This window comes from Abrus precatorius, unplaced genomic scaffold (genome assembly GCF_003935025.1).
Source record: "Abrus precatorius isolate BTA unplaced genomic scaffold, Abrus_2018 Scaffold8, whole genome shotgun sequence".
NCBI lineage: Eukaryota > Viridiplantae > Streptophyta > Magnoliopsida > Fabales > Fabaceae > Abrus > Abrus precatorius.
Window position 1 is genome coordinate 23851941 of NW_020874428.1, and position 25741 is coordinate 23877681.

At 32.0% G+C, this 25741-nt stretch overlaps 3 protein-coding genes across 7 annotated transcripts; 1 reads left to right on the forward strand and 2 right to left on the reverse strand.

The window, feature by feature from the left end:
* Positions 1 to 373: 373 nt before the first annotated feature.
* On the forward strand, positions 374 to 4813 carry LOC113846172 (phosphoinositide phospholipase C 2-like). 5 transcript variants are annotated; one of them, XM_027474141.1, is made up of 9 exons: positions 374 to 790; positions 1393 to 1589; positions 2103 to 2238; positions 2315 to 2557; positions 2652 to 2881; positions 3359 to 3476; positions 3845 to 3997; positions 4076 to 4162; positions 4332 to 4813. In XM_027474141.1, exons 1-9 carry the CDS (start codon positions 485 to 487, stop codon positions 4623 to 4625), a joined length of 1764 nt encoding a protein of 587 aa, XP_027329942.1. In that variant the 5' UTR covers positions 374 to 484; the 3' UTR covers positions 4626 to 4813. The 5 variants fall into 5 exon arrangements, with proteins under 5 accessions (XP_027329942.1, XP_027329944.1, XP_027329945.1 ...); XM_027474143.1 differs by having other exon boundaries at positions 2315 to 2518; positions 4332 to 4761; XM_027474144.1 differs by having other exon boundaries at positions 2315 to 2503; positions 2685 to 2881; positions 4332 to 4761.
* A 2429-nt stretch (positions 4814 to 7242) lies between these two features.
* LOC113847734 (putative serine/threonine-protein kinase-like protein CCR3) lies at positions 7243 to 10032 on the reverse strand. The gene has a single exon (XM_027476990.1). The coding sequence runs from the start codon at positions 9811 to 9813 to the stop codon at positions 7426 to 7428; it is 2388 nt and encodes a 795-aa protein (XP_027332791.1). The 5' UTR covers positions 9814 to 10032; the 3' UTR covers positions 7243 to 7425.
* Positions 10033 to 21000: 10968 nt separating this feature from the next.
* On the reverse strand, positions 21001 to 25505 carry LOC113846758 (carboxy-terminal domain RNA polymerase II polypeptide A small phosphatase 1). Its single transcript, XM_027475367.1, has 6 exons — positions 25012 to 25505; positions 23547 to 23675; positions 23343 to 23463; positions 23162 to 23243; positions 21559 to 21712; positions 21001 to 21450 (listed from the first exon to the last, which is right to left on the reverse strand). The coding sequence occupies exons 1-6, from the start codon at positions 25297 to 25299 to the stop codon at positions 21316 to 21318; spliced, it is 909 nt and encodes a 302-aa protein (XP_027331168.1). The 5' UTR covers positions 25300 to 25505; the 3' UTR covers positions 21001 to 21315.
* Positions 25506 to 25741: the final 236 nt, after the last annotated feature.

Consider the following 25741-nt stretch of genomic DNA (forward strand, 5'->3'; position numbering starts at 1 on the left):
TTTTAAAAATAAAATAATTACAAAAAGTATATAAAAATATATTATTAGTATCTTTAAATTACCTAAACTTTAATTAAAATAATCAATTAAAAATATTCATAACATATTATTTTTAAATACATTCTTAAAATATATTTTTTATAATTAGTCAATTATCATTTCCTTACATGGATTATTTATTCAACTCAGATTAGTCTACATGTGACTTTCTTTTTTTAATGTAAACTATATGTGACTTTTAATGTTTGGATTATTTTGTCATTATAAATTCTATCATGGGTTTGTTGTTATGAAGAGTTATATATTAAAAAAAGATTAACTGGAAGGTAATTAGAATTGATCATTGGTTGCAGTGTCGATCGACTCGGGGGACAAGACAACCTGTTTCTGGTTCCACTTCTTATACCATTGCTACCAACATAACCCCAACAACGTTAAACTCAGAACCCACACGCAATCGCAACACAACACAACCTAAGCCACCATGTCCAAACAGACTTACAGTGTGTGCTTCTGTTGGCGCCGCCGGTTCAAACTGGCCCTGTCGGAGGCTCCACCGGAGATCAAGAACCTTTTCGAACAGTACTCTGAGAATGAGTTGATGACTGCTTCTCACCTTCGAAGGTTCTTAGTTGAAGTGCAGAGACAAGAGAAGGCCACTGAAGAGGAAGCACAAGCCATCATCGATAGCTCCAAGCATTTCCATCGTAGAGGTGCTGGCTTAAATCTCGAATCTTTCTTCAAGTACCTCTTCAGTGACAGTAACCCACCTCTCCCACCTTCTCTTGGGGTAAAAAAAACTTAGCATTTTGCGTTTTTATATTTGAGTCTTCGTCACACTCATTTGGGTCAACGAGATCTGGACTTGGCATTATTGACTTTCCAATTGGGGTGTTCTTCTTGTTAGATTGGATTTTACCATATTCTTTATCTTAAATATGACATTTTTCTGACCATTTTTGTTTATGTGAATTATTGTTTTTGTTAGAGCTTTGTCTACTTATGCTAGTTCTTGTTTAGAGTTATGCACCGAGGTTGAGCGATTAGTATGGCCAATCACAACTGAATTTGTAATAATTCAGCCTCTTATTGTTGCCAACTTTGTACTTATGGACTCACCCAAAAAAAAAAAAAAAAAAGGATGATTTGGAGTTTTGGTTGTGTTTGCTTTAAGGCATTTGGTCATCTAGTTCAGGATCTTCTTTTCCAGTACCTTAATTCTGTAAAACTCATGCCCCGAGTAATTTGGGCCAAAACTTTGATTAACTTGTTGGATTCCATCCAATCTTTCCACAACGCATTCTTACTTCTGTAATTATTGATACTATGTTCTGCAGAGTTATGTGTTCTCTTATTCTGATCATTGTTGTGTAATTGTTTTTTCTATTCCAGGTGCACCAGGATATGACTTTACCCTTATCACATTATTTCATATACACTGGCCATAATTCCTATCTAACTGGGAATCAGCTCAGCAGCGACTGCAGTGATGTCCCTATTATAAATGCACTGAAGAGAGGTGTGAGGGTGATTGAATTGGACATATGGCCTAATGCATCAAAGGATAATATAGATGTTCTTCACGGAAGGTAAGTTTAGCAGTTTACAGGTTGAATAATGTTGACTTTCATACATAACTCTTGTCAGCTCCCTTTTCTCGTTTCTTTCCCTCACTTTTCTTTAAGTGATAGGCAGAAATCAACGAAAAATATTTAACAGTTTTGAAAATAAACAATCTTTCTCTGCTCTGATTTGTTTTCTTGAGTGTAAGCATGAATTGCCTTGAAAACAAAGTTTTGTAAAGGATGATAGTTCTCCTCCAATTTGACAAAGATTTATCCTTCTATTTTCTTTGGGAATGATGTTTCCAGAGTCAGTTGAAGTGAAAAGGTGAGAAATTGTAGTATTTCCTCAACAATCAGGCATAATAGACAAAGTAGAAGCGTAAGTTTGAAATCTTTTCTAATTAAAAATGTAATGGGAACCATGGTTGTAGAACAGGATATATATAAATGATATATTATTCCCAACTGAATACACAAATTATTGTTTTTGAAAATTTGAAATATAGTTGTTTACATGTCTATTTTTCTTAATAACAGGACATTGACAACTCCTGTAGAGCTCATTAGATGTTTGAGGTCTATTAAGGAACATGCCTTTGTGACATCAGAATATCCAGTTGTAATAACCCTAGAAGACCATCTTACTCCTGATCTTCAGGCTAAAGTGGCTGGGGTTAGTTACTTGAACTTTTATTGGGATTCACAATGCTTACACTCTTAATAGTTGACAATCCTGTCCAAATTTTTAGATGGTTACTCAAACATTTGGAGACATACTATTTACTCCTAGCTCAGAAAGCTTGAAGGAATTCCATTCTCCTGAATCGCTTAAAAAGAGGATTATTATATCAACCAAACCACCTAAAGAGTACCTTGAGACGAAAGAAAAGGAAAAAGGGGATGAGTCACAGCAGGGAAAGGCAACAAGCGAGGATGAAGCTTGGGGGAAGGAAGTCCCAAGCTTAAAAGGTGGTACTATGGCTGATTACAAGGTTGGAGACTAAATCGATTCTGTAGATAAATTTCAACTGCATTTAATTTTGTTAGAGAATTTTGTTAATTGACTTTCTGGTTTGCCATCTTTAGGATAACAGTACGGAGGAGGATCTTAATGATGAGGAAGAGTTTGATGAATCTGATAAGTCACATCATAATGAAGCTTCTGAATATAGATCTCTAATTGCCATTCATGCTGGAAAGCCCAAAGGTGGATTAGCAGAATGCCTCAAAGTGGATCCTGATAAAGTGAGACGTCTAAGTTTAAGTGAGCAACAACTTGAAAAGGCTGCTATAAATCATGCAAAAGATATTGTCAGGTATTGTTAAATGTTTCTAACGAGCCCTTTTAAGGAAGAACTTATTTGTATGTGGTAAAACTCCCCACTCTGAATGAATGAAATTCCTCTAACTCTCTATTGTTCTGCAAAAAATGGTGTAAAAGTTGACTGTTATATATTGTTGGCCCAGGATCATGCACTAGGTTTAGTGTCTGATTAGTTCATACTTAGTAATGCTAATAACCGGTGACCTATCATCATGTCTGACAGAGTTTGTGCTCATATTAAAACCTTCTTTAATATGATTTTGGCAGCATGTCTAATGGTTTATTCATCCGCTGAAACAAGCTCAAACCTCTTGTATGCTTTTTGACTTGTACAATTTCTACTACTTTTTTATTGATTATTTTCCGGTTGTACCATGTTTTGCATTTTGAATAAATTATGTCTGATTGTGTGTGTTGTTTCTGTGTGCGTGTTTGAATAAGTTCGTTTCTAATTGTTGGCCTGCTATAGGTTTACTCAGCGGAATATACTGAGGGTGTACCCAAAAGGTACTCGCATTGACTCATCCAACTATAACCCATTAATTGGGTGGATGCATGGAGCTCAGATGGTTGCATTTAACATGCAGGTCTCTTTCTCTTCCTCTCCCCCCGGGCCCCCATTTTTTTGTTTTCCTTATTTAATACTTTCTCTATTAGGGAATTTTTACTATTGCCTTGTATTTTCATTTTTGTCAGTTCAGTTCTTTCTTCTTTCACGGGGCAAGGGAAAGAAGAAATTGTTAACCTTCAAGCTACTAAAAAAATTCAATAAACATTTGACATCACCTAATGTGATGGTTGAAATATGAGGCAGTCCTTTTTGAGCCTGAATTATAACTTATTATTATTGGAGTTTGATATGCTACTACAAACATCCAATGTCATGAAGTATATTATGTGATTAAGATATTGTTTGATATGAATCAGTTTTCATTACGGTGGATTTCATGGCCAGGGATATGGGAGATCACTTTGGTTGATGCATGGAATGTTCAGAGCCAATGGAGGGTGTGGTTATGTTAAAAAACCAGATTTTCTATTAAAGACTGGTCCGAATAATGAGGTTTTCGATCCTAAAGTCAAGTTACCCGTGAAGACTACTTTGAAGGTAAAGTATTTACCTTGCCTCATACAAGTATCTCTGGTTTAATACCAACAAAGCTCATAATACTTATCCTATTCTTAGGTGACTGTGTACATGGGAGAAGGATGGTATTATGATTTCAAGCATACACACTTTGATCAGTACTCACCACCAGACTTCTACACGAGAGTAAGTTAAGACGATGTACTTTTAATGCGTTTGATCCTTTTCACAGCAACTTTAATTCACAAGGGTAGTTTTTTCCTTGCAATATATTGCATATTATGTGATACCTTCCCTCGTGTTTTCTCCTAGTTCATGGCTCAATTGTTGTGTGATTTTATAAACTTTTATGCAGGTGGGAATTGCTGGAGTCCCCAGTGATACTATAATGAAGAAAACTAAACCAATAGAGGATAACTGGTCACCTACATGGAATGAGGTATATGAGTTCCCACTTACTGTTCCAGAATTGGCCTTGCTTCGCATAGAAGTTCATGAGTATGACATGTCTGAAAAGGATGATTTTGGTGGACAAACATGTTTACCTGTTTGGGAGCTAAGAAGTGGCATTCGAGCAATTCCACTGCATAGCCAAAAGGGAGAGAAATACAACACTGTGAAGCTTCTTATGCGCTTTGAATTTTGTTGATTCTGTGCATCCTTCTACTCTACATTATGTACAGTCATTAATATGTGTTAATAAGAGTGTGTATGTACTATGTAGTAGTTAAAGATGGTATCGTGAATGATGTCCATTGAGAATAATGTGTGTTTTGTCTTTCTTGAGGATGTATTTGTGTTGTAAGGCTTATCAATATGTACTTATATGTCCCTGTGGAAATTAAATGTGTTTCGGTCTATGCTTTTTATTTTTATTTATAATACAAATTTTATTTTAAAAGCATTAAGTTATTATAGTTTCGTTATTATTTTTAAATAAAAAAAATGATTAAGTTTGAGAATTAGCATGAATATGTAATAAGCAAGTTTGTCTTAACACTCTTAACAGCAATACGTTTTAAATATCTTGGTCAAATACACAAAAATACGAATCACTTCTTTCGAGTTGGCCAAACACTTGAGGGAAGAAAGCGATGGCTAAAACGAAAAAAGAAAAAAAGAAATAGGGTTAATAAATGATTGCATGTTCATGAAAGGCAAACAGAATAGAGGGAAACTGTTGCTGTACCCCATCTAGTCAGTGACAATTATCTTAATTGAAATGTTCTAAAATATAGATTTTATATTTTTATTTATTTTAAATAATTTTTGCATAAATTATTCAATAAAAATTTAAAATATTTAATATAATTAATCAAAATTGAAAATAAAATTTATTAAAATAGTGACTGATATATGTGTGTATATATGCATGCATATTTAATTTTTCTTTTCTCTAAGTTGACCTAAAAGTTTTACATGAAACCACGTAATTAAATGGGATCAATTTTATATTTTGGCTGCCTTGTCATCAAATTTAAGTAGACATCATTTGATTATCATATTTAATGAATCATCGAGAAGAAAAGTAAAAATTGACGGAAGACCAAGAAAAAAAGTTCTACCTTTTGAGTTTATAGGAGTAAAAAAAAAAAAAAACAGGGTTCTTGACAGGATTATATAAAAATACAGTAATTTTTAAAAAATTATGAAAATGTGGGGTATAAAAATTGCTGACAATTTTTTATGTAAATACAAAAATTCAGAGATAAAAAATTGAAAAATTAATAAAATGTCAACAGTCGTCATTGATTATTTTTTAAAAAATATAAAAAATCAAAGGTCACTAATAGTAATTTTTAAAATAATAATTAAATATTCAAAAAGTATCAAACAAGTAATCAAAAGTTGTCATCTGTAATTTTTGGTCAAAATACTATATTTTCATAATTTTACTAAAAATCTCATATTTTTTGAATTTAAAAAAAACGATCCATAAAAAATAAAAAACAGGGTTCTTGACACTCCCTCCAAATGAATTGTAGATCCTTCTTGACCTAGGGCTGAAAAAGTAGATGTACACAATTTAAGCACTTAACCTTGATATTACCCGACCAATCCATAAACACCCTCGGGTTGGGCATTGCCTTGACCTGTAAGCATTCATAGCCAACATAAATAGACAAAAGAGGATTGGATCGGATCACCGGCTATTAATTACATACATAGGACACACCCATCATCACTATCACGGCCCCAACATTTTCCCACTTCACTAACCCATTAAGCCAATGGCCCATGGCCGTTAGTCTTCCATTTTTAGCTAGTCTAGAGGAAATTTCTATTTATTATTTCATTAAAAATATAAATAATACATTCTTTAACACATTTTTATAATATATTTTATTATCAATTTCAAAAATCGTGTAATTTTAAACTCTATTTTAACAATTGTCACTCATATTTGTTAATAATTCATAATAAAATTCAATCAATATATAAAAAAAGATTTAAAAAATATGGTAAAGATTGTGTTGTTCCCCCTCTTAACTGATATATTATTCTTTTCACGAGGAAGAGCAAATTGTACTGAAAGCCTGTGTTGGTCATTACTCTTGACCCCATCACCGAGTTGACGTGTGATTAGAAAGGAGCAACACGCATTAACCAATCCACTTCGCAAATTAGTACCTTCCTCGCACCCATTAGAAGTCAGCAATGTCTTTCTAAGTAATAGAAAAATCATGTATGTGTCTATTTTTTATGGGGACCATGTTTAGAAATATGATAAAGAAGGAAAAGGGTTAATTATGATGCTTGGGGTTTCAATAGCTCAACTACTCAAACAAAGAGCAACCTAGAAATGGTTTTCTCATGCTCTTAAAGCCAATCTTTGTTCACACTCTTCGCCACCTCTTCTTTCACACGCCCGTCAAACTTGCATTTGACTTGGTAAACTACAAGTAGCTTCTTTGTCAAAGCGTGACCAAATAGTAGTTTGTGACGGTGCCTTCTCCTCCGACCAAATATAAATGTAAACACAATAATGCTCAATAGTTAATGAATTCATGATTGAGTGGTAAGAACTCTAAAGTACATTGCTTTTAACTTAGCCTAAACCTTAAAAGAGGGGTTACATCAAGTACATTGCTTTAACGTGTAGCCTAAAGGACAAAAAGAGAGGTTACAAAATTTTTAGGGTACTTGCACACACAGTCACATGCATTGAGCACAAACGATCCTTTTAACTTGTAATCCCTTGTGTGAGTCATACAAGGTTTGCAGGGTGGAAAATTCTCATAATAAAAAGAAAAAAATTGCAAAAAAGAAAACTATAAATGATCAATTTTACTGGCTGTTAGTTCCACAAAATTCTACACTACAGCTTAGTGTTAGATGAAATTGCTAATCTTTACACCCCAAGAGTAAACCCGTATAATTTATCAGAAAAAATCAATAAGAATAAGAAAACATTTTCTACTTTGTTTCCCTTTCTGAGGTATTGAATATCATTCAGATACAATGGAGATTGTTCCACTGGAAATGCTGACATGACTACTATCACAAAGAGCCAAAGCACGCTCCAAATTGGCCACAATGTCAGCCATTGTTGGTCTATCTTTCCCTTCCAAATTTACACAATGCATAGCAGTATATGCCACCAGCTCCACTGCTTCTGTTTCATTCAACTCTGGTGGTTCAACCCTCGGGTCCAAAATTTTCGCCAATTCGCCTGCTAAAATTGCAGGCACTGCAAAGTCTACCACACTCACTGGGGTGCCTCCATTTTCATCATTCTTGAATATAGCTCTCTTTCCTGTTAATAATTCTAACAATACCACTCCAAGCCCATAGACATCACTCTTTGCTGTTAACACATTTAGACCATAATATTCAGGATCAATGTATCCGACTGTTCCGGCTGCCTTCGTTGGCCGGTAATCGTGATCAGATTCTGGACTCATCAATGACAATCCAAAATCAGATACTCTTGCCGTCCAAGTCGCGTCAATGAGAATGTTAGAAGACTTGATATCCCTGTGAATTATAGAAGGAACTGCATAATTATGAAGATATTCAATTCCTCGCGAAGCATCCAGCGCAATTTTTATCCTCATTCTCCAAGAATTCAATACACTACTACTCTTGTCCACATTATTCTTGTCATGCAAATGATCATATAATGCCCCATTTTTCATGTACTCATACACCAAGAGTCTTTCATCCTTCTCCTCACAAAAACCAACTAGCCTAACCAAATGCTTGTGGTGTAAACGGGACAAAAAGGCCAATTCAGACTCAAATGCACTCTCTTTCTCTTGGAACTTCTTCATCTTAGTACCAGTTTCACCCCTTTTGATTGCCACCTCGCGGCCATCAGCAAGTTTGCCTCTATAAACAACACCATAGCTTCCAGCACCAATCTTGTTCTCAAGTGAGAAATTGTTGGTGGCTGCAACAAGCTCAGCCAGGGTGAACTCCTCTGCCCTATCTGGATGTTTTGTTGATGAGGTTCCACTCCGTTGGCGCCTCATTATCCTCGAGCCCTGACGCCTAATGGTGGATGATCTTGACGGTGGGCTATTATGATTAGAAGCACCACCACCGTTGAAACTGCCACCTCTTGTAATTGTTGGCTGCACAGAATTGTGAATTTTCTTCTTCCCTAAACAAACCCCAGTCCACAAGCAATAAATTGCTGTGCAAATACCAGCAACACCTCCCACTGATCCAACAATGGCAAATGCCAATAAGCCCTTTGTCAACGTCTTTGACCGGGAAGCCGGCACCGACGGAGGAGTCATCTGCGGTGGCAGTGATGGTGGTGACGGCATTTGAGGCCTACAAGGTTGTGGCTTGCAAATGCTACCAGAACCAGAACACAAAAATTGAGACTGAGGATATATACCACATTCACTACAAGAAGATTGAACACAAGGCCCTGGAAGAATAGGAGGCAAGGGAAGCTCAAAACCTGAAGCAGAATAAGAACTATTGGGCCAACCAGGACCCCAACAAATAACTGAAAAATTGTTTGTTGTCAATCCACAAGTAAAATTTGACCCAGAAACAATAACCTCAAAAGAAACACCTTTGGTAACATTAACTGAAAATAACCCTTTCCCACCCCAACAAACGACAGAACCATTAGATCTTCTAATAGCACAACTATGCTCAGCTCCAAGTGCCAAACCAGAAAACTCCAAAGCCCCTCCTTCAGGAGCATCAATTTGACCAAAACTGTTACTTCCTTTACAAACCAAAAACCCACTTGAATTCAATCCACAAACATGTGAATCCCCAGCCACGAGACTCATCATAGACATGTTTCCAAACTCACTGTCTATCCTCCTCGCAATAGACCCAATTCCCCAACACCGAACCTGATAACTACCCTTCAGAATTCCACAAGAGAAACCAGACCCAGATGAAATAGAAGCGAATTCGTCAGACCCAGAAGCCAATTCAAACGCACCGTTGGTTCTCCAACACGACGCTGTTCCGGTTCCGACAACGGTGGCACAAACCTGGGAATCCCCGACAGCAAGATTCTCGAATAGAACAGTGTCATTGTTGTAAAGCCTCTTGCTTTGGAAGGTTGAGACGGTGTCCCAACAGAGGAGGCTGTAGTTGCCGGACCTCAGGCCGCAGAAGTAGCTCCAGCCGCCGGAGATCGATGAAAACGACACGTTGGGCGCGACGGCGATGACTTGTCCGTCACGGTAGCACGCAATGCGCCGCGTCGGCTCCGATGCCACCACGCCGCAGACGGTGCCGGAAACGTCGGTGACGGCGAGGGTGGTGCCGGAGCCGATGGCATGGGATATTGGTAATAAAGAGATGAAAACGGCAACTGTGACGGTAACGGCGAAGGAGGGTGATTTTCTGTTCTTCATGTGTGTGAGAGAATGGGTTTTAACGTTGGGATTGTGGGTTGCAATCGTTTGTGCGTCATTGGCAGAGGGAGAAGAAAGTGTTTGTTTTCAGTTTTCAGTTTTCAGAGCATTTGTTGGAGACTCTGTTGTGTTGGGGACATTAGAATTTAGATAACGATAATGTGGGTTTTGATTTTGATTTTGAAGCTGAAGCTTTGAAGTTTGGCTTTTCTTTCCCCGTTTTGCTTCCTCCTTCGAAAGTTTTTCCTTCATATATGCGATTTTTTTTAATAATTTTAATTTTTCTGCCTTTTATTCTTTAAGTTTTTAATTATCTTAAATAAGGAAATTATTAAATATTTTAATATAATAAATATTTTCTTTTATTTAATATTTACTTTATAAAATAATAAAGATTTATTGAGAAGATATGAGTGTGGATATAATAAAACACATTTTTTTTATATATCAATAGTTGTTTCGAATAGTATAAACCAAATTTTTCTCATCATTGGTTTTAGAGAAAAGAAAATAAAGCTTAAATTCAAAAGAAGAAGAAGAAGAAAAAATTTTAAAAGTAAATGTTTTTATTTTTTATCTTCATCTAAATAAAAACAAAATATTATTCATTTAATTCTATCATATTATAAATAGTCTCGACTCTAGTAGGATTATTTAATCTAAAAACTATAATGATTCTGAAAAAACTATACGCATGTGACCACTATGAAAGTATACTTTTGTGAAATAAATTAAATATATGTTGGGAAAATAATATTTTTTGAAAATAATTTTGAGAATACTGTTCAGTTTTTTAACTTTTTTTTTTTTGTTTCATATATAACTTTAAGATATCCAGTAATAGTATTATCTAAATAAAGGTATGTTTTTAAACAACAATACACGTATAAAATTAATATCATTTAAAATTAAATGATTGTGTCTGTTAAAAAAAAAAAAAAAAAAAAACAGGAGCGTTGTTAAGATATTTGTACTCAAAACGCTTGAGTTTCCTTCAATAAGTTTTACTAAATAACAAAAAACCGTTATCTCAAAATAAATACGGTATCTGAAATAATTAGTATGAGCTGGCTTATGGCTTAGAATCAAATGCAAATGAAAAAATATTACAAAAAATAAATACAATTGTGAAATTAGTAATTTGACTCATCTTTAGTTACATAGTAATAGCTGTGTGTATTCTGTTTTTGATTTTTCAAAATAGAAAAACTCAGTATATGAGACTTTTACCTAATTTTGACTATCTAAAATAGCTTAGGATAATTAATTGTTTACATGCATTTTAACATTCATTTGATAATAAATTTTGAATATCTAATTTGCTGTATTAATAAAATTGCAATTACAATAAAACAGCTCTTAGAAAACCTGTGAAAATTGTTTCACCGTTTTTATGACAATTATTGCTAGGGTATTTATTAATTTAGAGAATTATGTTTGTGTTAAAACGAAGATGTAATAATGGTAAATAAATAAAATGAAACTTCCTTTTTCCTCAAAAAAATAAATAAAATACTTCCTTAAATTGCCGACAGCAAAATTAAAATTAAATGCAAAGTAATTTTTTATTAAACATTATAATATTTAATAGTATTAATATATTATTTTGTACATATGAAAAAAACTGAACATATATAGAATGGTAATTCTAATATAATTTACAAAGACGGCCAAATAATAGATTATAAAACAAATGCAAACAAAAACCTTCGGGGGAAGAAGATCGTAACTACGCACGCGGCTTGGGCTGTAGCACGTGCTCTCGATACACGTTTCCGTTAGAAGCACACGTGAGTTATGCAAATTGCTTTGACAATGGTTTTTACTTAATTAATTAAAGCTAAATCTGAGTCAATCAGATTCGATTTTCAGCTAAATAAATTAATGAGTTTTGTTTCCGTTTTAAAGTGTTACAAATTTAGAAGTTACTACTGTTGTAATGTTATCACTTCCCGTAAGTAGTTCTTTTTATAATAATTAATCATTTTAAAAGATGTGATAGTTTTTGCGATCTTCGAAATTCAAATGTGATATGTACACGCAGAAACAGATACTGGAATTAAATAACATGAATTTTGCAGAAGAGGAAAAAGTGAGAAAGGGACATTAAAACGAGAGATGAGCAGCTTTTGAACTTTGCTGGCAACTCTGGGGACTTTCTTTCAGGACCAGACAGTGAGATGTTGAATTTCTTTTCTACTTTAAAAATATATTAAAGTTATAATTAAAAAATAAATATATTAATATACCATGTCGACTTTTAGATATTTAAACAATGAAACTGTTTTAAATGTAATATGAAATGTTGTGCGAGAAAGTTATTTTTTTCCGTAATGGATTTACAGTAATTGTATAAAAAATTTATTATTAATTTGTGACTCAAATTTAAAACAAAGTTATTTTACTTTTTTAAAAAATTTAGCCATTTGAAAATTATGCATCATTGCCATTATTTCTTTTATTTTTTGTGAGGAAAGAGACTGCTTAACATAAAATCTGCTTGGCTGGTTTCCATCTTCTGATAATTTTTACGAGTTTGAAACTTGATTCCTCTTCAAAACCATAATTTCAACACCTTTTAATAAAGAATAAGTTAAGAGCGTTTAAGTTGATAAAAGTGGGATAAATATATTTCAATATAAATCATAAATTTAATTTTTGAAACCTAAAAAGATAATTTGGAAAACTGTTTGAATCGCAAAATAAAATAAAACATTTAAGCTTTTTTAAAAAAAAAATTCTTATTTGTATCTTTCTTTTTCATTCTTTTTGCCTTCCAATAAACATTTCTTAAACAATGTTTTAATAATAGAATATCATTAATCCTAGTAGGGTCTAACAACCGAAACATTAATTAAAAGACACGAGCGACTACATTCTGTGTTGAAATTGAATTTGACTGAGAATAATATATATATATATATATCCAATCAAATTTAATTAGATTGAATGTAACAAAAATTTTCAACAAATAAGATCAAATTTAGTTTGGTTTAGTTTAGGTATTGAATTTGTGCATATTTATTATTAAAATTTTAGGAATATTTTAAAGAATAATTTTTTTTAGGAAAAAAACAAATTCGTATTCTACATCTAAGTGTTTATAAAAAAAAAAAAAAAAATTGATTGGTTGAGATCAAATTTAAAATTGTATAATATAATGTCTCATTCAATGATAAATTATACTATATATGACCCATTTTAATCCCATTATTTCAACTCATATGAATATTTTGAATTTGATCAAGTTGAGTTGAATTGAATATATAATTACCCTGATCAAAGAAACAATGTCTTATGTGCATTATATATGAATAAATGTTTCTCATATATAAAGAGAAAATGATAAATGATCACTGAATATATGAATCCAATGATTTAAAATTAGTAGCAACATGTTGTTATATGGGTGGCTTGAATTTTCTTAACAATAATTTATTGTTATTTTTAAAAGGGGAAAATTTTTAATTTGGAACAAGAGAGACAGGGGACCAGTTACTAGAAAATAGTTCAGCATTCAACTCACCGAGCTATTTGCCTATTTTATAGTACATAGGAAATTCTTTGGTTTAAGTACCTCATAAATTATCATGGGAAAGAAAGAGACATGGCAATGAAACATAGGCTTTTTTTTTTTTTAATAATAAAAAAACATGGGCATTTTTTTAATTTAATGAGTAGAAAATAAGCATTCATCCATATGAAACCGAATGTGATGGATTAAAAATGTTTTTCAATATAAATATATTCTTCTTCTAGTCGTGTTTGATTTATAAGCAACAACTATTATTATTATTTTTAGAATATAAAAACAAAAATATATTTTTATATGTATTAATTATTAAATTTTTAAAATTTTATTTATTATAAAATTTATATTAATAAAATATTTTTAACATACAATATAAATTATGATATATAATCTTTTATTAATATTAATGAATTAGTTATTTATTTATTTTATTAAAAGGGACACAAGAATTGCTGTACCAATCTCCTATTCAGCTTCAATAAATTCTGAAGTTGAAATTTCCTTACCTTGCTTAATCATTAGTTACCTCAACATAAAAGAATCGTATTAGATATAAATGTCACCTGATTAATTTAAAATTAAAATTCGTGGGTTTGCAATGGATAGAATATAATCTTTTGAATTTAGCTATTGCAGAAATAAATATTGGAATTAAAGTACTTCATGCAATATATTTTCTGAATAACGATGATAAAGAAATTTAATAAGTAAACAACGATTCACATGATAATTGGGAGATGAACATAATCTTGAGCTGAAATAACTGATTAAATGAATGAATATGAAGATCAATAATCTTCTTTGTTTTTTCTCACTTAGATTCGGGTTATAGTTTCTTCTGATGTCCCAATTCTTCGGGTAATGATTGGTCCCCACATCAGTCTGTAGCTGAGCAACATCGTTAATCTAGCCACTTAAATTTCAACGCCAAGCTAAGATTGAGCACGTTCTGCCTCTAATTTTATTTATAAAAAATATAATCCATTAAAGTTAATAAAAATAAAAATTTTACATCATAAAGTTATATTTTATCATCAAAACATTTAAAATGTTAAACCATCAAACTGAATAATTATATGAATGATTAATGAATATTATAAATAATAATATAAAATTTTTATTTAAAATTTTATTTTTTATAATTAAAATAAAAAACTATGACAGTTGTTTCTTACAAATAAGATTAAAAGGTATATTACTTTAATTTTAATATTTTATGAGAGATTATTTATTTTTTATAAAATTAATAATTTGATTTTTAAATTTTATTTTTATTTAATTCTTTAATTTTCATTTATTTTATTTTTAATCTTTCAACATTTAAATGACTGTCAAATTGATCATTTTTATTAATTTTGTCCAATTCTGTCATTGATAGTTTAGTTTTACATAACACTATTTTTATTTATCTATTTAGTGAAAAAATATATATAGATATGAAATTTAATCATTTTATTATAAGCTAAAAAAATGATACTTTAATTAAGTATAATAGATGAAAAATATAATTTTATCTTTTTATAAGCATAAGGCCTTGCTTGCGTCTAAGCTCTCTCCACAAACATTTTATTCTCCAAAATATGGATGTCTATCTCTTCCTTAATTTATCTTTGATCTATATGTTTTTCTTTATTTTTTATGACACAGGAAAAATATACTAGTTCTATATTGTATTTTACCTAACAAAGAGCTTTCACTGCTTTTGAGATAAAACCTCTTATATGTTTTTTAAAATTTTTATGAAAGAAATTTTTAAGTGGTTCAAGATTATGTGATTCTGATCACTTACACTTTGTTATATGTCTGTCTTTTTATAAAAATATATAAATGTTACGTTACTATTAATCAAAATTATGGTGGTACGAGACTGTGAAAAAATTTCTAAATACGACATGAATTAACACTTTTATTAACAAAGTTGGATGAAGTTAATAGAAAAGAATATATAATTTATTGGATGTAATGAAGTTTGAGGTCTAAAATAAAATTAATAAAGTAAAAATAAATAAATAATCAAATTTTCTTGTATTTTTAAAATATGAATCTATATTTTTGTTGATAATTTAATTTAAAGGGTATCATATTGTTTATGGTAAAAATTTGTAGAATGTAAATGAATAAATTTAAAAGTAATTTAGAACTGAAATTTAGGTTGTCTTTGGATTTTTTTAATTGTGTTGTCAAATATAATGATCAAATTAATGTCATAAAACATAGTATTAAGCAAGAATAATAGATAGTAATTAAGTAGAACTGAACTGAATATAAAAGTTTATAAAATGTACTGAACAAGAATGAGATTGTATAAACAAAAACGTAAAATGAATTGAAAATAAATAAACTGAAATTAAACTACAAAAATACAAATGTACGACTCTAAGTAAACAAAAGTAAAGGTTAAGAATCCTTTGATACTTGGTATTTGGCTCGGTACAGAATTTCAGTATGCAGAGTATCTAGGCGCAAGTGTCTAGTGCAAAAAGTCGTCATTTGGAAATGTGAATCTTTATATTATTTATAGATGGATGAACCACAATCGCTTATACTTTTTTGTGGACACTTCTCGGTAATTGCCTTCTGTGTGTGCTTTTACTCAAATGTTGTCGTCTATTATCCATAATCGCTCATGATCGTACCTTTTTCATAATTGTTGTCGCCTACGATCATTTCTTTGTGTTTTTAACCTTTTACTGGTGGTAACCGTTGACAACTACTATTTTGATAGTCGCTTCAGAACTTTATTCAAACTTTGTAATTTTTCAACCTGTTTCTTCATTTTTTGGGCTCCATTTTGTCTTTAGAATTTAGAATAATTTCCTTATCACTTTCTGTTTTGACAAATTTTAAGAAAATCTATAAAAGACTCCTGTGAATTTAGAATAATTTTTCTTGTCGAGTTCTGTTTTAATGAAAATTTGTAAGTTCATCTAGTCTCGTGGATTTAAAATATTTTTTTCTCGTCAATGCTTTTTTTGACAAGTTTTAACCAAATCTGTCAAATACCCTCTTTTTTGACTAGTTTTTGTGTTTTCAATCTAGGACTCAAAAAATTTCTCGAAAGACAATCCTCCTTTCGACAATAAATTAAGGCTCTTCTCAAAACTTTTAAGACTACTCGAAATGTAGCATTCTTTCAATAAAGAATGAAGTTTTTCTGCCGGTCTTTATAAAAACATGTTGAAAAATAGTCCTTTTAATAAAATTTTAGGACTTAAATATTTTTACAAGTCCATACTTATCAAAGTATAAGAACTTAAAGTTTTCTTTCATTTTAGTCAAAAAAATATGTTTATGTCACTAATTTTTTAAGTATGTTTCTTCTTGACATGACATAATCTATTTTTTACCACAAAGGTCTGACCAGATCTTTGTAACCTAAAATTTTTTTTTTGTCCAAACACATATAATCTTAATTTATCAACTCTTATAATACAAATTTGAGTCCTATTGATAAACTTTATACAAACTCTTTTTTTTTATGGTGATGTATATCTCCTTTATTTCTTCTAACTAATATAAATCTTTCTGTCACTGATGTTCTGTTTAAACTTCGTCAAATTTATAATAGCCTTAGGCTCACTGTATCAAGTTCAAGTTTTACTCGAATATGCCTTATCATTCAGCTCACAATAGATCACATACTTGTTTAATCTAAACTCTTTCCCCACTCTGTCTAATCACAAAAAGAAAACAAGCATATATTACTCTTCTCCACGTTTGGACAAGAACCTGGTCCGTAGGGGATATGACCAGTGCCATATGCCTATGTCGGAAATACGAGATTGTATGAAGTTAAATTGTGTTATTGTTGTAGAGGGCTAATGCAAAAAAAATTTAAAAAAAAAAAACACACTTGCTTTTAGCCCTGAGAGATTGATTTAAACAATTTACAAGTACTAATTCTAATAACTTCAAATTTTAATAAGAAAAAAAAAACTATAATACATGAAGATAGAGACATAGGGTGAAGCTCTGAGCAGATAGTGTCATTATTATATAGTTCTTGGCCGAATTAATACACCTAATCCTTTCAAGAAATATTCTATCCAGCTTCGAAGATGTACGAACAAAATGTTGGGGCCTTTTTTTCAAACTTCAAACACATATTAAAAGCGATAGCAAACAACCAAGTAGGTTACTTTTGACCAATTTATTTGTAACAACAAAGAAAGAGAAGCAGAAAAAGAAAACGTCAATTATTAGGACAACTAAAATGTGAAGGAAGAATCATACAGAATTCTTCAGAAACCAAAGATAATGATAAGAAAAACCAGTGAAAAAGCAAAACATTATGTGTTGTAAGTGTAATAATGGCTGCTGCTAAAGCTTAGTACAGTTAATGGCTGTGCAAATTAATTAAATATAAACTATATGCTTCACCCTTAAAACAAATAATTAAATACTATTGGAAAATAAACATCCTTGACATGTATTACTTTACAATCAAATCTTCATTGTAGTCATATATATATTTTTATAATTCATATAGTTAGTATAAAAATTTGCCTGTCTATTCTTTTGGGTGAATCATGTCTGCGTTCTACAATCGATATGTACAAACCACGCGGGCTAGATGAATTTTATAACACGATATCTTTTCCCTTCATTTTTAAGTGTACTTCTACTGTTAACATGGAGTGATGCATTGAAACGAGGAAATTAGAAAAAAAGTAAAACGAATACCTTTTTAGGAAAAGGAGCTAACTAATCATTTTCCTTCAAGATAAAAAGTAAAGCAGTTTGTTTAAGTTCCAATCAATAATTTATTATACATGAAATTGAGCACTGTCAGTGACTCATTCTGCGAAGGCAAATTGTTGTATATAACTACTTGTCAAATAGTTATGAAAGTGTTTCTACATGTACCATAAAAAATATTGATTAAAGAATTAATAAACAAAGAGAGTTACTAAAAATTATAATAAAATATATTACTATTTTTTAAAAATAAAACACTGTTTTTAATTAATTTATTTTTAATATGTGTTTAATAATACATAATAAAAAATAATATTATAATCAATGCATTGAATCTTGCAAATTTTAATCACAGTATTATATGATTTTTTATTATATATTGTTAAATGCATACTAAAATTACGATTACCTTATTAACTAATAACTTAAAAGCTCTTTTGAATATTTACTTAATTATAATAGTGTAAAAGTGAAATCTATCTATCTATCAATCTGATATCACAAATTGGTGATTATGATATACCAACCCCGAGAATAGGATAATTAACATGGGAAAGCTTCTTTTGAAGTCAAAAGGCGACATTTTGACAACAAAAACAGAATCAGTGTCTATAAAGAAATAAAGGGTATATATAAAAGTAGACAAGCATAAGAGAAGAGAACCATAGAGAAAGTTTCAACCTGAAAATGAAAAGGGATTCTTTCAGGCTCAGTTTCTTTTTGTCAAGGTATTAAGGAAACTGGATAGAGCTTTAAAGACAGGCCAAACTGGCAAGCTGGAAAGAATTGTTTTATTTTATTTTTTTATTTCTTACAACCTAAATACCTATGTGCTTCTTTCTATCCAATAATTAACTAATTTTAATTTAATTTCTTTAACAGCATGAGGCATGACCATACTCCAAGTCACTTGGGCTGCCTTGCCAGTTGCTATGAAATGGTGAAAGTTTTGAGTTAATCAATAAAAAATCAGTGTATACTGAGCTTCATCATCTTAATGCTCAAACAGATGAACTAATGGGAACGGTGCTTGTTGATTTTACTATGCTATAAAAGTTATTACTAACAAGAAGGGACCACTTATTTGATTAAACCCTAACCACTAAGTCAAAAGCTATAATTGATATCCGGGTTTTGTTTTTGTAAGATGACAAGATATATTTTAGAAGCTAAATTTTCAAATCATTAATAATAAAAATTAATATTTAAAATTTTAACAACTTCATAATTTTGTTATGTATACATCTATATATATTTTATTACAATATCAATCATTATTTTTTAATCAAAATTTAATAATTGTATTTTATTTTTAAAACATAACCTCCTCCTAGAGGAATCAAATCCTTTATAATAATGAGTATAATTTTGTTTCTTTAAGAATCTGTTGTGCTTCATTTAACGTGATGAGTTTCGTCCATTACAGGCATCGATCACTTGGACGTAAGCTCCATCAAATTTCTCGGTAATTATTTATACTTTTTTCTTATTAACTTTAATTTAATATTTAAATATTCTTAATAAAATAGTTTTTTTTAAGACGCCGTTATTTATATACGACAATAGACATCTACGTAAAAAACATGCAAATATGAATCTAATACAGATATAATCAGTAGCGTTAAAACCAATATGAGTTTATAACCATTCAAACTAGAGTCCAATACCACACACGAACGGGATTCAAACTCAGTATCTCATGGGGAGGAATTTTTTTTCCTATTGAGTTCATCAAATAGTTTTGGTTATTATGTCTAAGCTTAATCATATTTATGTCTCTCTGTTGTGCAATGAAAAATTTTGTTTATTCATCTTTAATTGAAGACGATAAAAGGAATTCCACGAAAGGACATTTTCATTAATCCAAAGAAGTGCTCTTCTAATGCAATCACATCTCAAGGTAGGTTGCTGTTTTGGCTAGAGAATTAACTACTGAGGTATGCTTATCTGTAGAACTTGATAGCATCTCATATCTCCAAAACAAATTAATGTAACTGACATGATGATTCTGTATTTGCTATCGGAATAATACTATTTCACCCACCCCTCACTCTCAAGATTAAATTATGATTCAGTGATTAAGTTAATGGATACCACAACTGCCATTTTGAGCTGCTTATATGCGTTGCCTACATTGAAGTTATAGACTTTAGCTATCAGGGTCCTAAGTTGTGTTCGTTGAAATAATATCACTTCAATAAATGTCCGGATGTGTATAAATTGCTACATTTAAAGTTTTGGTTACCATGCTTAAACTTTTCAAAAGCAACAGATCTCTTTTCAGCATATTCAAATTTAAATTACAGATATTCAACATGTTGATTTCAAAATGTTCTTTTTTAAGCTAGGTTTGAACTAACATATAAAGGAATAGAAATGAATGAAGATGATGAAATGATTGGGTTCAATCCTTTCAAAATTCCAAGTACATTGAGGATGTCACGCCTAGTGATCCTTAGAGATGGCCGAACTCAAATTCATATAACCGAATCGCAACGTCGAATTTTTCAAACGAGTCAAAGCAAAAATCCCACCAACTCCAGGCTAGCAATCAATACGGAGAAGGAATTAAGATTGTCTTCTTTTTCCAGAGGACTACCTAACACCAAAACTTTTTCTCCCAAATGACCACGGAAAAGAAATCCCACATTTGCCATAGTATTTTGACTTTGTGAGCAGCATAATATTTCAACCTGAATTGCCAAGGATACTACCTCCAGGCGTCAAATTTCTCATTAATTACATAATTATACCAACGACCAAGACTACAAAGTACAGATCAACAAAGATCAATAGTTTCGAAAGTTTAATGGAAGACCTGTCTTCGTGCCCTTCAAGCTTAATTTAACCCATTAAAGCATATAATCCTAACTAAAGAAAATAAGAAAGCAAATCATTTACTTACTTAGCTTTGATTTACTTTCATGTTTCACAAACACTGGTCGAAACAAAGTTTGCAATGTAGGGAATGTCAGAACTGTAAATAATTATTGATAATAATTGTACAATACACTAAAGACATACTTTCCAACAGATTGCAAGCCTATAAACAAGAATCAGAATTCTGGCAAACTACATACATAAATGGCGAACTAATTTGACTTCAAGAAGCAGCATTTGAAACCTTTGGGTGATCCAGAAACAAATTGGTGCTATACAAAAATTCTATTTTGACCGATCAGTGGCTGCCCTTCCAACAATAAGACTAAGTATTTCACCGGAAGTAAAAAAAAAAAAAAAACAGAAGAGCTTAATGGCAAACTATTTTCATCCTACAATTGCCAACTGGAAGCCGGAATCCCTTGCTTCTGGAACCAATCAGGCATGTGGAACTTTTCATAGAGCACAGGTCTTACATCATTCTGATCAGAAAGTTTCTTGAGAAGTGGAAGAATGACATCTAGAAGCTGATATACATGCAAAATACAGAAGGTGGTGAGTTATTCATCAAATTTTATTTTTTTATTTATATTGGACATGGTGGTTTTAATTTTCGAAAGTACATATCTGAGCACCTGGGTGTCATTTGGCTGCCCAGCAGAAAATGGAATGCATGGAATTCCATTCACTGGTTGCAGTACGAAGCTGAACGGATTATTGTCTACAATGACAATGCGGCAAAGATCCTTTGAGATGCAAGTGAGATCCTTGACATGCTCCCGATATTCCCTGCAAGCATTCAGCATTTATAAGGATGATTGTACAAATTCATTCAGCAGACTCCAATGTGAACTTCAAAGTCAAAATTATGGACCCCAAAATAATTTTAAAATTCCAGAAATGATTCAGATTAGCCAACACAGTGGAAAAAACTAAAAGAAACTCCACACAAACAGCCAACACAGTGAAAGCGAAACAATTGAATTGTAAAATCAATGATGAATACAGACAGTCCAGTACTATTTAAGTATTGAACTATAGCCAGTCGTTGTGATATACTAGCATGATTCAACAGTTAAATTTATACTGACCATAAAAAGAAGAAAGAAAATCAAATGCAATAGTGAACTTTATCATGCAAAACATAGGATTTTAGAAGTAAGATAAATGCAAGAACAGAGAAATTTAAATCACAAGCATAACTCTGGTGGTTGCAACGGGTGGGGATATGGGTATACTGCATAGTTCCCAAAGTTCAAGTTGCGGGAACAACTCATATTTACCAAAAATGAAAACATTCACAAATCAACCAAGAGTCAGTTTGGTTAAACTCCTCAACAAGCACTTATAGTAAAAAGAGAATAAAATCAATTAAGGAAGTAAAATGAATCAAAATTTTCATAAACTTAAACTCCTCTATTCATGAGGAAGTTAGATGAGGAGCTTCTGAAAAATTAAAGATTATACATTAATTTCAACTTATTTAACTCATTTTACCTCTTCATTTTAGCTTCATCTCCTATATGTGTTTGCAGAAAAGTTTATCTGAACTGACTCGAAACTATTTTTCCCATCCCATCCATCTCTGAATGTTTTTGGTAAAATCAACAGAAGAAGCAAGACCTTCACTAGAAAATCCAATCCACACTATCCCTTAGGACTTTGAAGACATTACAATGACCAAAAGATGCACCGTTCTTTAAGACTTGTATACATTTCTTATTGATGTAAGATTACAAACATACATATCACAAGTATAGATGAGAAAGTAATGTCATAAACATAACTACATATATCTGAAAATAAATTTTAATTAAGACATTTAGAAATAATTAAAGAATTTCTGCACAGTTCTTCAAGAACGGCACAAAATTTTCATCCATTTAACTACAGCAGCACACTACAGTCAGATTCAGCACAGGCTCATTCAATCCAATAGAATCAAACATTATTATATAAATGCAACAAATTCCCACCAAATATCGGTGTCTGTGGGTGTGTGCTTTAACAGTGTTGTCAAGATTCAATGATTGCCCCTCCCCCTTAATGAAGAATACAGTGATAGAGCATGAAAACATAGGTAGGTACCAGGAAAAAAAGAAACAGAGGACCATAATTAAAGATTAAATGGATCAAAATAATAACTCACATATAGTTGGCGGCCTACCAGCAATAAAAACAGAAAGATTAATCATGCAAAACAGAATACTGGATTTGAAGAGAGGAAGAAGCCCTTACGTGCTAATTGTTGATGGCCGATAAAGTCGTAGACTGAATCGATTTTCTTTGTCTATCCTGTCAACAAGGGGTCTAGCATAGCCTGAGAGAATTTAGAGCCATCCATCATTCAGAAATGTTGAACATAATTCCTAAACAATGACCGTGAACAAGTGCAGCAGGTTAGTATTTTGTGACAAACCTTCAAGGCCAGCGGTAAACAGCACCAAGTCAGCAAATTCACCAAGTTGCCTTAAGAATTCCTTCAACCCAGGGCGTTCAAAGACTGTAACATAATTGATTTTTTGTTTGCCTTCTCCTTCCTTGAAAATTCAACGTGCCCAAGTGAAAATATAATATTCTAACTAAGGACACACAACAGAATATAAACTACAAAGTAACTTACCTTGTCTACGGATACACATTCCAACTCAAACCAATTTAAACCAGCTTCAATTGCTTGAGTCCGTAGTGCAGCTGGCAAACTTGATGTCTCATATGCACATACCAGGGTTTCATCCAAGTCAAGCACAACCTACAATTGCACAAGTAAATATCAAAATCTACATTAGCAACAGGAAATTTGTAATGAAATAGTAACAGAAGACTTGAGGAGGGGAGAAAGTAACCTAAAACACAAACATGAAGAATGAAATCATTTGCAATCATATAACAGCTCATCAAAATAATAATTCTGATATCAGTTTTCCTTTCTTGTTTCCCATCTAACCCAAAAAATTTCAAACCACGGCATTTTTCCCTTCTGTTCAGAAATTCACCTCATAAATTTTCTTCATTCAAATGTTAAAAAACAAATTACTATGCCAAGGATAAATATAAGATATGAAAATTAAAAAAATATGACAACTCAATGAGAGAAGCTACACACCAAATATCAATAAGGAAGTTTTAAAAACAGATTATCATTTATTATTAAAGGTAAACTAAGGAAACTGTCAGCACACAGCAACACAAGAACAACATAAAAATATAATAATCGCCGCCATTATAAGAATCCAAAACATGATGGATTTTTAGCTTCAAGATCAAATGCATATGTTGTGACGAAAGTCACTCAACTCTGAGGCAAGTAACCGCAATCAGTACACACAACCACGCCCAGAGGACTAGCTTGTACAATCTACAATCACAATTTAAATGTCATAAAATACAAGAAAGGATTTCAAACCCTAGTCCAATATTTTGTCTTTTGTCTAAGAAGCTTCTACAACCCTCTGAGATGATAAAAGTCGACCACTTTCCAATTTGTGGGAGCCAACAAAACCATGCCAATTAACTTTATAATATCCATCTTCATGTGAAACCAAACCAAACCAAACCAAAACCAGAACAACCAGAGAGTCATGCTTAAACAAAATCCAAACACAAAATAAAAAAAGCAGGCAATAAAAAAATAAGTACCAAAACAAGAAGACAGCAAGGAAAAGAAGCAACAAAAAGCAAGAAATCTTTACAACAACATAATTTTACAAGAAGCTAATTTGAAGTATAAACAGAAGACAAAACGTATCATCTTTATCCCCCAAACAAAGATTCACCAGCGTAACATGCTCAGGGATCTTCAACCACTACAAACACTTATATATTACCATGCTCCTTAGACCTTAGATACATGCATATTTCAGCATCCTTCCAGCCCCAAGCGATTCTCCTCACAAGCTCAAACTCATAAGGAGAAAAACAATTCAAAATAAAATAAAATAAAATTATAAAGTCCTCAAAGGAAACAAGAGAACAATATTCTACTATAAACACACAACAGCATGCATAAACATCACTCACTAAACTCAAAAACAACAAAATTAATTTTTTTTATTAAAAAAAAGAGGAACGGTTGATTGCGATGATACCGTGAGTTTCTGAAGAGGAGGGCGATCGGCGGGGGGATAATCAACGGCGGTGATTTCGAGAGCAGAAGGAGGTGGCGAATCGTGTTCCTGAAGCTCAACGGAGGGAAGAGGCTTGAAGGAAGAAGAGGAAGATGAAGAAGAAGAAGAGAAAGAGAGTAAAGGATAGTGACCGAGGGCTCTGATAATCTGAAAGAAGATCTGAAAGAAGAACGCCAACCAGCTCAACAGTGCTCTCCACACTTGCTGAGTCCTCGGCGAGTACACCTCCGCCTGAGTCAACTCGCCCATATCCGATTGATATATATAGATGGATAAATAAACTTACCCTAGCCTCCCAACGATGCCGTTTCTCAATCGCTTCTGCTTCCGATTGCGATTTTCGATTGTGCCGTCGTGCGTACGATTTCTAATTTCGCGTTTCTCTCTCTCTCTCTCTCGCTCTCTCTCTCTCTCTCTCTCTTGCTCCTGTGTGAATGTGTGATTTTCAGAGAGATGTGGTCATGCTACTGCTTCGACGAGGTCTAGAGAGAGAGAGAGCGATACAACAGAGAAAGAGAGGGAGAAAGGGCAGCAAAGAATTTCGCACGCGCTTAGATTGCGCGTCACTTCCATGGTGGCGCGTTTAGTACAAAAATATAATAAATTGGTTCTCTATTTTATTTTATTTTTTTAAGTATTTGGATATTTTGCTTTTCTGCCGGTATCGGACAATGGCCTTATTATTGCTGAA

What these genes read in the sequence shown, in the direction of transcription:
- LOC113846172 (XM_027474141.1), top strand. Translation starts at nt 485, where the DNA reads ATGTCCAAACAGACTTACAGTGTGTGCTTCTGTTGGCGCCGCCGGTTC. An exon ending in CTCTCCCACCTTCTCTTGGG is followed by an intron (nt 791 to 1,392) that starts GTAAAAAAAACT and finishes TTTCTATTCCAG; the next exon opens with GTGCACCAGGATATGACTTT. An exon ending in TTCAGGCTAAAGTGGCTGGG is followed by an intron (nt 2,239 to 2,314) that starts GTTAGTTACTTG and finishes CCAAATTTTTAG; the next exon opens with ATGGTTACTCAAACATTTGG.
- LOC113847734 (XM_027476990.1), bottom strand. Translation starts at nt 9,813, where the DNA reads ATGAAGAACAGAAAATCACCCTCCTTCGCCGTTACCGTCACAGTTGCC.
- LOC113846758 (XM_027475367.1), bottom strand. Translation starts at nt 25,299, where the DNA reads ATGGGCGAGTTGACTCAGGCGGAGGTGTACTCGCCGAGGACTCAGCAA. An exon ending in CTCCTCTTCAGAAACTCACG is followed by an intron (nt 23,676 to 25,011) that starts GTATCATCGCAA and finishes GTGCAATTGTAG; the next exon opens with GTTGTGCTTGACTTGGATGA. An exon ending in GGCAGCCAAATGACACCCAG is followed by an intron (nt 21,451 to 21,558) that starts GTGCTCAGATAT and finishes CATGTATATCAG; the next exon opens with CTTCTAGATGTCATTCTTCC.